This window comes from Anolis sagrei, chromosome 6 (assembly GCF_037176765.1).
Source record: "Anolis sagrei isolate rAnoSag1 chromosome 6, rAnoSag1.mat, whole genome shotgun sequence".
Taxonomy (NCBI): Eukaryota; Metazoa; Chordata; class Lepidosauria; order Squamata; family Dactyloidae; genus Anolis; species Anolis sagrei.
In genome coordinates this window covers 106,406,055-106,420,090 of record NC_090026.1, presented here as the reverse complement: position 1 = coordinate 106,420,090, position 14,036 = coordinate 106,406,055, and the positions used below count along the sequence as shown (strand labels likewise).

At 40.9% G+C, this 14,036-nt stretch overlaps 1 protein-coding gene across 4 annotated transcripts in view; it reads right to left on the bottom strand.

The window, feature by feature from the left end:
• Nucleotides 1–5,930, bottom strand: part of CACNB2 (calcium voltage-gated channel auxiliary subunit beta 2) — a 174,800-nt gene extending 168,870 nt beyond the window's left edge. For 2 of the 4 annotated variants that reach the window (XM_060782354.2, XM_060782362.2), the window contains exon 1: nt 5,452–5,929. In XM_060782354.2, the coding sequence (XP_060638337.1) occupies nt 5,452–5,565 (114 nt within the window). In that variant the 5' untranslated portion in view covers nt 5,566–5,929. Of the gene's footprint in view, nt 1–5,451 lie in introns of all 4 variants that reach the window. The other 2 variants (XM_060782361.2, XM_060782355.2) reach the window with 2 other exon arrangements.
• Nucleotides 5,931–14,036: the final 8,106 nt, after the last annotated feature.

Below are 14,036 nucleotides of genomic sequence, written 5' to 3'. Positions count from 1 at the left end.
CTTCTGATGAATCATTGTTTGATCTGATGAAAAATCAATTAACTGTCTTTCTTTCTTTTATTTAATAATTTCCAGACGTCCTGCATTGAGCATGGATGGCCCACAAGCACTGCAGCTCTATGATTCTGTAGTTCTGTTCTATTCTTTTAAAAAGGAATTACTTCATTACAGACTTCATATCACCTTCTTGAACTTATCTTCAAAGGGGTAACTCTGGAGCCATGGTTTGATGATTGATGTTTTATGATTCAGCCATTCACAACACGATGTTTTCCAAAAAGGAACATGAGAGAAGTCATGCAAATAGAGTAGCATACTGATTTGTTGCCTCCAGTTACCTTGTAGCTTTGATGATAGACATCCACTCACTTCAAAACATCTACTGCCATTCTAATTTATTAACGAAGGGGGGTGGGGTGGAAAGCAAATCTATTTGTCAATTGTACAAGTTCTATTGATTTATGCTCAATGTTCCTCAATCAAAGGTCAACTATAGAAGAATCTGCCTTATCAACATGAGCTTGAAGAATTAAAATGTCACGTATGGATACTTACAACTAAAATAAAAACTGTTATTTTTCCGCCCTTTTACCTCCTTTAAGTTGTAAAATTAAAATATGTAAATGTGTTATGATATGAAATTAATAAGAAAAAATGATGTAAAGTACTGATTCACAAGACTACATTTTTCAATGTTTAAAATATCCAGTTGAGCAATCTATGCAGTTAGCTAGCAAAGACCTGGTACAGTTTTTCAAAAACTGTACCAAGCAGGTGGTAAGAAAACACCTCATGCACTTGTGTAAATAAATGACATGTGTAGCAGCTCCGTTTTCACTAACACTAAAAATTAGTCATACATACAAATTTAAGGAACAGCAAAAGCATATGCTCTTACTTCAGTTTCACAAATTTATTTCTTTGTTTAAAATACATCTTAAAATATAGGTCTCTTTCAATTTCTGAATTAACATTGGGAATGATTGAAGAAAAGAATACCATTCTACTGAAATCAACATGATGAGAATTGCTGAAATGTGAGAAACGAAAAGATCCTAAGAAAACAGTCATGGTAATACACTCCTACACATGTATTTTTTCTCTGAAAAGAGTTATACAATAAACATCAGTCTTCTTGCTCTAATCCACTAACTGCTCCATTAAATGTGACTCCCACTTCCCCCAAATCTATAGAAATGTTAGTTCGGTACTCAGGGAGATAGGGCAGGTTATAAATAAAGCATTATTACAAGATCTATATTGTGCCCATTAGCATGCAAAAAGAGAAAGAAAAAAAAATCTGCACACTTAGGTCTACTCTAATCTTGTGTTACCTTAACTATGAATATGTCAGGACAGTTCAAAGAAAAACTACCACTTTATTCATTACTTTTTGGTATTAACTGTCCTAGATGAATCATTACTGACATTTAAAAACACATGTTTTATTAAACATATATGACATATATGCCTCTGTAGCCTTTGATAGGCCACAGCTTTCTGCAACATATATCCATACATGTAAACATGCTTTTCTGCTGTAATGCACTGAGCAGTAGTTTCCTTCCTATAGGCTTTATATTGTTGGACCGGGGAGATTTCTTTGCAGTAAAGACTTCTTTTAAAGTAGGTATGAACGAAAAAAGTTCTACATGTACACATTCAAGACTACTCAAGACTACTCAAGATAAATCATAACCACCGAAAGCAGGTTCACAAATGCTTATACATTACTAAATTTCTCTGAATGTAGTACTAATGCCTTAGTACTAACAAGACAAAGTACTTGTCAAGACAAAGTGGCAGAGAACTAATAACAAAATAAAAGTTCTGACTGTGGACGAGCTTAAAGTCAACCATTCACAGTTCCATGTTTGTATGCGAATTTGAATACAAGCCCAAGTGTAACACACGAATGACTCCATTATGCTGGCAATGCATGGTGTTTTAGCTGTGATTGGCTACTGACAGAATTCATGCAGTTTGACACCACTTTAACTGCCATATAGTACAGTGCTATGGAATCCTGGGATCTGATGTTTATTGAGACACCACCACTCTTTGGCAGAGAAGACTAAAGACCTTGCAAAACTACAACTGATATAAGTCCACAGCATGGAGTGAGCCATGGCAGTTCAATGGGTGTCAAGCTGCAATCATTCTAAGGTGTAGCTCAGGCCTGGGCAAACCTCAGCCCTCCGGGTGTTTTGAGCTCCAACTCCCACAATTCCTAACAGCCTACAGGCCTGAGCCTACATCCTTTGTAATATGAAAACTTCTATGGGTGTACAGCATTGAGCTATAGCAGTTAAAGTGTTGCCTAACTTAATTAAGTCTACAGAATAGATGCACCCTTAAGAGGTCCAGACCAGAGACTGGTCACTAACAATCTCCTCAGCTTTCTCTTCAAAACACACTCTTTCCTCAGAAGTTGAAAGACTGAAGGAAGAAAAGGGGACACAGGGGAATTGAACCTTCCCCAGACTGTGAGGGAAATATGTTTATAGGTGATTATAGGGTGCCTCTACTATGTCAATTTAATGCAGCTTGACAACATATTAAACTGCTAGGGCTCAATGTTAAGGAATCGTGGGAGTTGTAGTTTACAAGGTTTTTCATCTTCTCTAACGAAGAGTGCTGGTGCCTCATTAAGCTACAACTCCCATTCTTCCATAGCATTGGGCCATGGCAGATGAAGTGCTGCCAAAATGCAAAGTAGATACACCCTTAAAGGTCCAGAACAAGGACCTTTAACACTAACAACCTCCCCAGCTTTCTCTTCAAAATGCAGCTATCTCCTCAGAGGCTGAAAGACTGAAGGAAGAAAAAAGGCACAAAGAGGGATTGAAACTTTCCCAAACTGAGGGGAAAGTGGCTGTAAGGTGCCTTTACCACGTGGAATGAATGCAGCTTGACACCACTTTTAACTAGCAGGACTCAGTGAGGTACCAGCACTCTTTGGCAGGGAAGGCTAAAGCCCTTGCAAAACTACAATTCCCATGATTCTGTAACACTAAGCCAGGGCAGTTCAGTGATGTGTCAAACTGCATCCATTCTATAGTGTAGTTGCACCCTTGTAATACTACAACTTGGACTATTACACAGCATTGAGCCATGACAGCTAAAGGGCTGCCAAGCTGCATTAATTCTCCAAAACAGATTCACCATTAGAATTCCAGATCAGGGACTGGTCACTGACAATCTCCTCAGTTTTCTCTTCAAAATGCAGTCTCTCCTCACAAACTGAAAGACTGAAGGAAGACAAAAGGCACAAAAGGGGGGATTAAAACTTCCTGAGACTGTAAAAGAAAGGTGGCTGTAGGTTGTATAGAACCATAAAAAGTGCTGCCAAACTGCATCAACTCTACAGAGCAGAAGATGCATCCTGAGAGGTTCAAGATCAAGGACTGGTCGCTAACAATCTCCTCAGAAGCTGAAAGGGGAAAAAAGGCACAAAGGGGGATTGAAACTTCCCCAGAGTATAAAAGAAACATGGCTGTAGGTTCTATAGATACAGCCACAAAGACCTGCTGGCAAAAACTGTGTTTATTCTACACAGTAGAAAATGCATCCTGAGATGTTCTACATCAAAGCTTGATCACTAACAGTCTCCTCAGCTTTCCTTTCCCGAGACTGTAAAAGAAAGGTGGCTGTAAGTTGTATAGATCCATAAAGAGTCCTGCCAAACTAAATTACTTGTATAGAGCATAAGATGTATCCTGAGAGGTTCAAGATCAAGGACTGGTCACTAACAATCTCCTCTGCTATCCCTTCAAAACTCTCTCCTCAGAAGCTGAAAGGAAAAATATAAGAAAGGTGTATAAGAAAGGTGACTGTAGGTTCTATAGATAGAGTGCTACCGTCAACATTGCATTTATTCTACAAAGTAGAAGTTGCATGCTTAGAGGTTCCAGATCAAGTACTGGGCACTAACCATCTCCTCTGCTAGCCTTTCATAACACACTCTCTGCTCAGAAGCTGAAACATGGAAGGAAAAAAAAGACACAAAGAGGGATTAAAACTTCCTGAGACTGTAAAAGAAAGGTGGCTACAGGTTGTATAGAGCCATAAAAGGTGCTGCAAAACTGCAAAGCAGAAGATGCATCCTGAGAGGTTCAAGATCAAGGACTGGTTGTTAACAATCTCCTCAGCTTTGCCTTCAAAACGCAGTCTCTCCAAGGTAACTGAAAGAAAAAGACAAAAACGGGAACTAAAACTTCCCCAGACTGTAAACGAAAGGTTGCTGTAGGTTGTATAGATAGAGTCATAAAGGAATGCTGCCAAAACTACATTAATTCTAGAGTAGAAGATGCATCCCTATGAGGTTCCAGATCAAAGCTTGTTCACTCACAATCTACTCAGCTTTCCCTTCAAAACACACTCTCTCCTCGGAAGCTGAAAGACTGAAGAAAAAGGCACAAAGGGGAACTAAAACTTCCCCAGACTACAAAAGAAAGGTGGCTGAAGATTGTATAGAGCCATAAAGTGCTGCCAAAACTGCATTAATTCTACAGAGTAGAAGATGCATCCTGAGAGGTTCAAGACCCAAGCTTGGTCACTAACAATCTCCTCAGCTTTCCCTTCAAAACACACCCTCTCCTCAGAAACTGAAAGAAAAAGACAAAAAGGGGGACCAAAACTTCCCCAGACTGTAAAAGAAATGTGGCTGAAGATTGTATAGAGTCATAAAGTGCTGCCAAAACAGCATCAATTCTACAGAGTAGAAGATGGATCCTGAGATGTTCAAGATCAAAGCTTGGTCGCGAACAATCTCCTCAGCTTTCCCTTCAAACACAGTCTCCTCAGAAGCTGAAAGACTGAAGGAAAAAGGCGGCACAAAAGGAGAATTAAAACTTCCCTAGACTGTAAAAGAAATGTGGCTGAAGGTTGTATAGAGCCATAAAGTGCTGCCAAAACTGCATTAATTCTACAGAGTAGAAGATGCACCCTTAGAGGTTCAAGATCAAAGCTTGGGCACAATTTCCTCAGCTTTCCCTTCCAAACACAGTCTCCTCAGAAAGACTGAAGGAAGAAAAAGGCACAAAGAGGAACTAAAACTTCCCAAGACTGTAAAAGACTGTAGGTTGTATCGCTAGAGTCATAAAGTGCTGCTGCCAAAGCTGCATCAATTCTACGAGGTAGAAGATGCACCCTGAGAGGTTCAATATCAAAACTTGAGCACAAACCATCTCAAGCTGGAAGAAAAAGGCACAAAAGGCGGTTGAAACTTCCCCAAAATGTGAGGGAAGAAAAGTGGCTGTCTGTAAGGTGCCTTTGCAATGTGGAATGAATGCAGCTTGAAAGAAACCGCGTTGAACTGCTATGGCTCAATGCTATGGAGCCCTGGGAGTCGTAGCCTGGCGAGGCATCAAGCAGGCGAGTGTGAATCTGCAAGGATTCTGCGGTGTAGATGCCATCACCTCATCCTCGTCCTTCGCCTTTCTACCATACCTGCGCCGCCGTGACTAGAGCCGGAGGGTTATTATTGTCGAGCAGCTCCATCTGCACCTCCTGCGACGCCAAGATTGGGGCGGCAGGCGACTTGGACATGTCGCTTTGGACCATTGGAGAAGAGGGGACGGAAAGCAAGCAGCCCACAAGTCACACAGAGAGAGTTTCCACGAACAAAGCGCCTCCTCAGCTGAGGAGTTCTCTCTCCGTCTCCTTCTTCTCCTTCTTCTTGAGCAGCCACCGCCTCCTCTTCCTCCGTTGTTGCAGTTATTGTTACTATTGTTGCTCTTCCACGAGCACGGCTTTTGCTGCTGCCTCAGGGATGGGCCATTCTTTCTTTTCTTTTTTCTCTTGCTGACTGAAGAGATGGAGAAAGAAATGGGGAGGAAAATAAAGAGAGAAAGGAAAGAAAGGGAGGGAGGGGAGGAAAAGAGCCGCTCGCCTCGCCCTGCTTCAATCAAGGAAAACACAGCGCATGGCAACCGCTCCAGCAAAAAAAGGGGAGGCAACGACTCCTCCTCCTCCTCCTCAGTCCTCGCTGATGAAAAGCAGGGAGACGACCGCGAAGATGCCTCATGTTTTGCCTTTAGAAAAGCCAAAGATGGTTGGGGGAAGATAGGAAGGTGAAAGGAGCAGAGCTCTGTCGAGTTTGGGCAGCAGCTCCTCCTCAGAAAAGTTGGAAGGTTTACTATGTCTCCTCAAGGGATTGGCCTGCATCCACACGTTGTAGAATGGGAACACTTGGAAGGCTAGCTAGAGTCCTGGGGGTTGTAGTTTGGTGAGGCATCACCACCACTCTATAGAGCAGGCCTGGGCAAACTTGGGCCCTCCGTGTGTTTTGGACTTCAAACAGCCTCAGGCCCCTTCCTTTCCCCCCTCAACCTGGGGCTGTTAGGAATTGTGGGAGTTGAAGTCAAAAACACCAGAGGGCCCAATTTTGCCCAGACCTAATCTACTGTTTGCCCAGGGCTGATCTACAATTCCAAACAGCCTCAGGCCCCTTCCTTTCCCTTCTCAGACTGAGGCTGTTAGGAATTGTGGGAGTTGAAGTCCTGGAGGGCCCAAGTTTGCCCAGGGCTGATCTACAACTCCCACAGTTCCTAACAGACTCAGTCCCCTTCCTTTCCCCCCTCAACCTTGGCTGTTAGGAATTGTGGGAGTTGAAGTCCAAAACATCCAGAAGGCCCAAGTTTGCCCAAGTCTGATCTAAAACTCCCACAATTCTAAACAGCCTTGGGCACCTTCCTTTCCCCCTTCAGGCTAAGGATGTTAGGAATTATGGGAGTTGAAGTCCAAAACACTCGGAGGGCCCAAGTTTGCCCAGGCCTGATCTACAACTACCACAATTCCTAACAGCCTCGGTCCCTTTCCTTTCCCCTCTCAGCCTGGGCTGTTAGGAATTGTGGGAGTTCAAGTCCAAAACACCTGGAGGGCCCAACTTTGCCCAGGCCTGATCTACAACTCCCACAATTCCTAGCAGCCTCAGGGTCTTTCCTTTTCCCCTTCAGACTGAGACTGTTAGGAATTGTGGGAGTTCAAGTCCAAAACACCTGGAGGGCCCAACTTTACTCAGGCCTGATCTACAACTCCCACAATTCCCAACAGCCTCAGGCCTTTCCTTTTTCAACTCCACCTGAGGCTGTTAGGAATTGTGGGAGTTGAAGTCCAAACTTAACTTAGGTGATCCCTCGTTGTCCGAGTAGGATTATCTTCCAAGATTGGTGTACTGGCGGTGGGTCCGTAGGTGACTGTGGAGCCCTATTCTTGATCTGCATGTTTTCCTGCAGTGATAGCATTGGTTTCCAGGTGGAAGGCAGTCGTGGTCGGAGTTGGCTTGACGTGCCTTCCTCTTGGCACTTTCTCCCTTTCGCCTTCCATTCATGCATCTCCAAATTCTACAGCACTGCTGATCACAGCTGACCTCCAGCTGGAGCGCTCAAGAGCCAGGGCTTCCCAGTTAGGGCCCAAGTTTGCCCAGGCCTGATCTACAACTCCCACAATTCCAAACAGCCTCGGGCACCTTCCTTTTCCCTCTCAGCTTGGAGCTATTAGGAATTGTGGGACTTGAAGTCTAAAACAAACGAAGGGCTCAAGTTTGCCCAGGCCTGATCTACAATTCCCACAATTCCAGTGGCTGAGGGGGGAAAGGAAAGGGCCTGAGGCTTTTAGGAATGGTGAGAGTTAAAATCCAAAACACCTGGAGGGACAAAGTTTGCCCAGATCTAGTTGACAGGGCCTTTGCAAAGCCACAACTTTCATGACTCCATATAGCATTGAGCCTTGTCAGTTGAAGTGATGCAGCACTATGTTATTTCTACAGTGCAGAGGAACCCAAGACTAAAGACCTTGTCAAATTACAACTTCCATGACAGTTTCCTTGTGAAGAGAAAAAGTGGGGTATATATAATATTTATTTCTTTATCGTGTCAGGTGAATTAAGAAAACAATTATAATGTATTTTAAAAGACACAAGTAAAGGTAAAGGTTTTTCCCTGACATTAAGTCCTGTCATGTCCGACTCTGGAGGGTGATGCAGCTGAAGAGCCAGAATTGTCCATAGACACCTCCAAGGTCATTTGGCCAGCATGATTGCATGGAGTGACTTTACCTTCCTGCAGACACTGTACCTATTGATCTACTCACATTTGCATGTTTTCTAACTGGTAGGTTGCAGAAGCTGGGCCTAAGAGCAGGAGCTCACCCCACTCCCTGCATTTGAACCACCAACCTTTCGGTCAGCAAGTTCAGCAGCTCAGCGGTTTAACCCACTGCACCACCAAGGGGCCAAAACCCCACACACAAAGTTTAAAACTTGGCATTATACTAAATTTCCTTTCTCCAGAAGCTGGCCACTTCAAGTTCCTCTGGTTTTCCCATAAGTAGGTCATTGTGCATGTGGCGGAGCTCAGGCTGCATTGTAGTCAGTAGCCTGTGGTTTACTCTTCTCCACAGTCGCATATCATGGACTCCACTTTGTAGTCCATTTCTTAAGATTGGCTTTGCATAGAGTGGTGTCCAACTGCATCCATTCTGGAGTGTACATTCACCCCTAGTCTTCTAAGTTCTTGACTGAATTATTCATTCTGATTAATATTTGTACCAAAGTACGGACAATCTTGAACCATTTCAATGTCTTCATCAAGTTGTATAAATCATCCATGGTCATTAGTTTCATTTTCTTAATGTTCATCTGTAAACAACAACTGTAGAATATTAAGAGGGAGCCTTAGTCCTCCAGGAAGACGCTATGGTTATATATATATATATCATCATCATCATCATTTAATAACTTATTAATCGCCCTCCATCCGAGAATGCTCTAGGCAATTTACAACTAAATTATAAAAGATAAAATACATACATACAAAAATTAAAAATTAACAGAGATTGAATGCTCTAGTAAAAAGCCAGGTCTTAAGTGCGAGAGTAAAAGGCCCTAAGTCACGCATGGCTCTCATGTAGGGCGGCAAGGAATTCCACAAGGCAGGGGCAGAAATAGAAAAACCCCGCGCCTGGTCCTTTCCAAGTGCACTTCTCTAGGACCCGGTATATGGAGTAAGTCACGTTGGGCTGGTCGTTGCAACCTCCAATGATGGGAGAAGGAGAGGCGGTCCCTAAGGTACGATGGACCCTGGCCGTAAAGAGTTTTAAAGGTCAGAACTGGCATCTTATACAGGCTACGGTACTCAGTTGGAAGCCAATGTAAATGTTGCAGCACTGGTGTTATATGGCATTTCATGGGCGTTCTCGTGAGTAGCCTGGCTGCCACATTCTGAACAATACGAAGCTTTCGGGTCGTAGGCCCACATACAGGGTGTTGCAATAGTCCAGCCTAGACGTGATTGTGGCATGCATGACAGTTGCCAGAGCCTCGTCAGATAGGTAGGGTGCCAGTTGCCTCACTTGTCGTGTGTGTATGTGTATATATATATATATATATATATATATATATATATATATACACACACACACACATACATACATACATACACATACATTAATAATGCATCAGTGACCTTTGACTTTTTGGTTTGGCTGTTATTTTCAATGAATGAGTACAACAACATCAGTAAAGGAAAGAGATTTCCTAACTAACATATGAGATGGCTTGTGAAATATGCCTAAGCACTCACGTATTTTTCTGTTTCTGTCTTCATAGAGATGTTTAACAAAAAAACTATGAAGAGGCTATTGCTACATTTAAGCATACCGTTGTATGAAGCAACTGTTTAAGGAAAGACTCGGAAGGGAGGAATGCAAAGCAGCACTACAAAATGGGTTTTGTCATCACTCGTCATTCACATATCTGTGCAACTGTTTATCTTCAAAGTCAAACAAAAAGCACTAGTTCTTTTTTAGGTGTCATTAAACAAAAGTCTAAGGTTATATTACAAAAGCGTGGATTGTAAACCTACCAGCCTGAAGTTTCACTAAGAAACAGAATTGTTATTTAATTGGAACTAGAACCACTAGTGGCAATAGGATTTTTACAACTTAAGCCTATTGAGAAAATGTTCTAAACATTAAAACACATTATTTTTACTTGACACTTACTTGGCAAAATCCTCAATGTTTGGGTTTTCTTCAAGCTAAACTGGTGTCAAATTGTACACACAAATCACCTGTTGACTTATGGCCATTCCATAGATTTTATAGGCTTTCTTAGCAAGGAATACTCAGAGGTTTTGCATGGTCCTTTTTCTGAAATATCACCTACAGCAGTGGTTCTCAACTTGTGTGTCCGTAGATGTTTTGGTCTTCAACTCCCGAAAATCCTAACAGCTGGTAAACTGCCTAGGATTTCTGGGAGGCGTAGACCAAAACATCTGGGGACCCACAGGTTGAGAACCACTGGCCTACAGCATCCATTCATTAGTGGTCTCCCATCCAAGTGCTGAACAGAGCTGATCATGCTTAACATCCTAAATCAAACAGGAGCTGGTGCCTTTACATAGAGTATTTACAAGTATATACACACAATCCTACACAACGGAGCAAATTCAAAGCAAACTTAAAACAATATAATTGGTATAACCAAACTCTTGGTATTTTCATCAGTATTGATTTTTTTTATTAAGCAGCAATTTTCAAAATGTTTTGGACACTGCTTTTTTTCTGCAAAGATGTATGATTTCTGTTTTTTTATGTGTTTCAGAACTTGTGAACTCAAATGTAGTATTCTTAACTGATCTACATATTACGAGGATTATCCGGAAAATAAGGTTACAAGGCACGTAGCTCTCATGGGGAGTTTTCTCGGAGGAAGTTGGTATCACTGTCGTGTAGCAGGAAGCCAGTGGAAGCGAACGAGCAGTGCCAGTCGTCAGTAGCTCATTGACTGGTATTGTAAAGGTTAGAGATGAGTGTCCTCATTCCGTTTCCCTCCAAGTGCAAAGTTCATGCTGTAATACGTTACCTGAATGCTAAGGGCATGGACACCACTGTGATTCATTGTGAAATCATTGTTTGTGGACAGGACATAATGTCAAGACAGCATGTGACAAAATGGGTAAAGAATATATTGTGAGACCATGAAGAAACTTCGCAGAGCCATCCAAAACATAGTGGGATGCTGACAGCGGGAGTCTGTCTCCTTCATGACAATGCGCATCCGCACACCACTCATGCAACACAAGAGTTGCACATATATGCTACAATCCATGTAAGTTTTATTAAAATATATTCATTCTTTGTATTTAGAAAAAAAAATCTTGTAACCTTACTTTTCTGATAACCCTCGTATATTCTCATAATCTTAGTGTAATCTGTGTCTTTAATCAGAAATAGAATTAGATTCTCAATGTTATAGGAACTCTTTGTACTCTCTGTTCAGTAATCAATGTAATTGATGTAGGCAGCAGAAAAGCTTTGGTCACCACTTATGTGTATTCTTGATGGCTCTGCTTGTAACTAAAAGATAAATTTTGTCATGGTCACCTTGCCAAGCACTTCACAAAGCAGGCAATTGTACAGAAGCCAATATGATTTTGCCACCAAGTCTGCTTTCAACAGGGAGGTGCAATCAGACCCGAAGAATACATACACATTACACACATTTGCAATGATGCGGTGTTGCAATCATACATAAGAAGCTGCCTTATACTGAGTTTTATTATTATTATTATTATTGGTGCATGTTGTGTAAAAATCTGATATGCCATTCATACAATTATCTTTCTCATTCCTATTTATAAAATTAGCATGGACTTGCAGATTTTCTTCACATTAACTGGTAAGTTTATGGCACTCTTGCAAAAGGACCTCCAAAAGACAACAGCCTAATCAAGAAAACGCTCTTAGGGCAGGCAGACAGGAGACAGAAGGTACATCTACACTGTAGAATCAGTGTAGTTTGACATTATGTTAATTACCATGCCTAAGTGCTATGGAATCCTGAGATTTGTAGTTTGGCAGACTGCAATTAATTTTACTGTAATGTATTCTACCATGTAGATGCACCCAGACAGAGGCATTCCTCTGCCAAATGCAGAGCAGGTGTCTTTCTGTGCTTGGTTCCTTTTCTGGAAAAAGAGATGCAGGTGCAGTCCATCTTCTCTCAGAGCCACAATGATTTCTTCCATGGAATTGTATGCACTTTCATAATCACATTTCCTCCATGTCCATGACTGGCAGGCTGGTACTTAAATACAAGAGCAGGTTAAGTGTACATCTTCTGCCTTTCCTAAAAATATCCTGAGCTAAGAGGTCCCAAGAATCTTACTTCTATGTAGGGTATTGCTTAACTGATTACTTTTTATTGAGAGGAAGAAAGGAATGTTACAATTCACAGGAAAGGGTTTAAGCCTTAGAACTAATTCCCAATTTGGGAGAGAAAGAGAAAAGGTTTGTTAGGATGTTTGTCTGTTCTTTCATTTTGAATAGTCTACTATTTTATGAATACAAAATAAACCTCTTGTCATAATCTGAGTATTTTATGTTTATTGATTCTTTGACCAACTTTGGAACTTTCAATCATTCGATTTGCCATAAACAGAATCTTAAAATAACATGTCCCATTGGCAAACTGAATACTGCCATGGAAAAGTATCCTTTTGCATGTGATGAAAAACACACGCCCTTCCTGTCCCAGAGAATCATCTTAATCATGATGAAGAAGTCACACACACACATCCTTGTATCCCATTCAAGGAAAATGATGGGATTTCCCCCCATTTTTTTAATTAAACATTTACTAGGAAAGTAGGGCATGGGGGGCAAGGAAATAAAAAAGAAAAAATTGGGGATAATAGATTAATCATTGCTTAGTTGCATCTTTACAAACGTCAAGTATGTTGCAAGGAAAAAACAAAGAGAGTGAAGGTTGTTAAGGAATGAGGGTTTCTTTTACAGTATTATAATTGTTACAACAAGCCTTCATCTCTATTTCTTTAACACATATTACATCATATATTGCCGAGTTTTAGCACAGTACGTTAATCACCAACTGCAGCTGCAGCAAATCTTGACAACCAAAAGGTTGACTGTTCGAAACCCGGGTCAGGGTGAACTCTTGACCTTCAGCCCAGCTCCCCACTCACCTAGCGGATCAAAAACAGCAATGTGAGTAGATAAATAGGAACTGCATTACAGTGGGGAGGTATTTTAGACACAATGTTTCGATCAGGAAAAGTAGAAAGTTTACGAATAAAGAAAGATCACAGCCTCCAAAGATGCTGAAAGATGGGAAAACCTATATATATATACCTCTATCTGTTGTCTGTCTTGTCATTGTATAAATGGTATTGAATGTTTGTCATATATGTGTTCTGTGATCTGCCCTGAGTCCCCTTTAGGGAGAGAAGGGTGGAATATAAATACTGTAAATAAATAAATAAATAAATATTGATGATTCTAACCATTTTAATTTTAAGTCAATTGGTTGTATCTTCTTTCTTCTCGCATTGTCTCCTGGTCTTCATATATTCTTTTCCGATTCTTCATCAATGGAAATTAAACTGAATTTTTCATAGATTATTTTACATTAAAATTTTCTTAAACTATTTATTGTTAATATCTACAAAAACATACTACAATTTCATTTAGATTGTTAGTAGGTTAGTGTTTTTATTATGTTATCATTACCATGCTGTCTCTCTATTTACATCAAATATATTTTCCATCTATATTGATGGGATTTTCAATAAGTAAATAAATATTTTTATCATGAGAATATGCTCACCGAAGTGAAAATCTTAACATTTCTTTCACAGTAAGGTCAAATTTACACACTGTAGAACATGTCTTCAACAAAATTAGTTCCACACAAAAAAGTGGTTGCAGGAAAAGAGCCTTCCAACATACATGAAAAGCAAGCGTTAACTGAAAATACACAAGGCACCAGATATATCTTATGTCCTAGCAATGAAGCTGATCACAGATCCTTCATAGTTCTTTTAATTTGAATTACAAGTTCATGAGATGAAAACATAAATTTTAGCTTTTGTTTTCCTTTCCATTTCTTATCTTAGGGTTGACCTGAGCTGTTTCCCCCCCCCCCCCCCCCGCTTTTGTCCTGGAATTATCATATGCCTTTGGGCAGTATCTCCCTCACACCATTATGACTTGGTCTCTTCCAGTGATAGCTG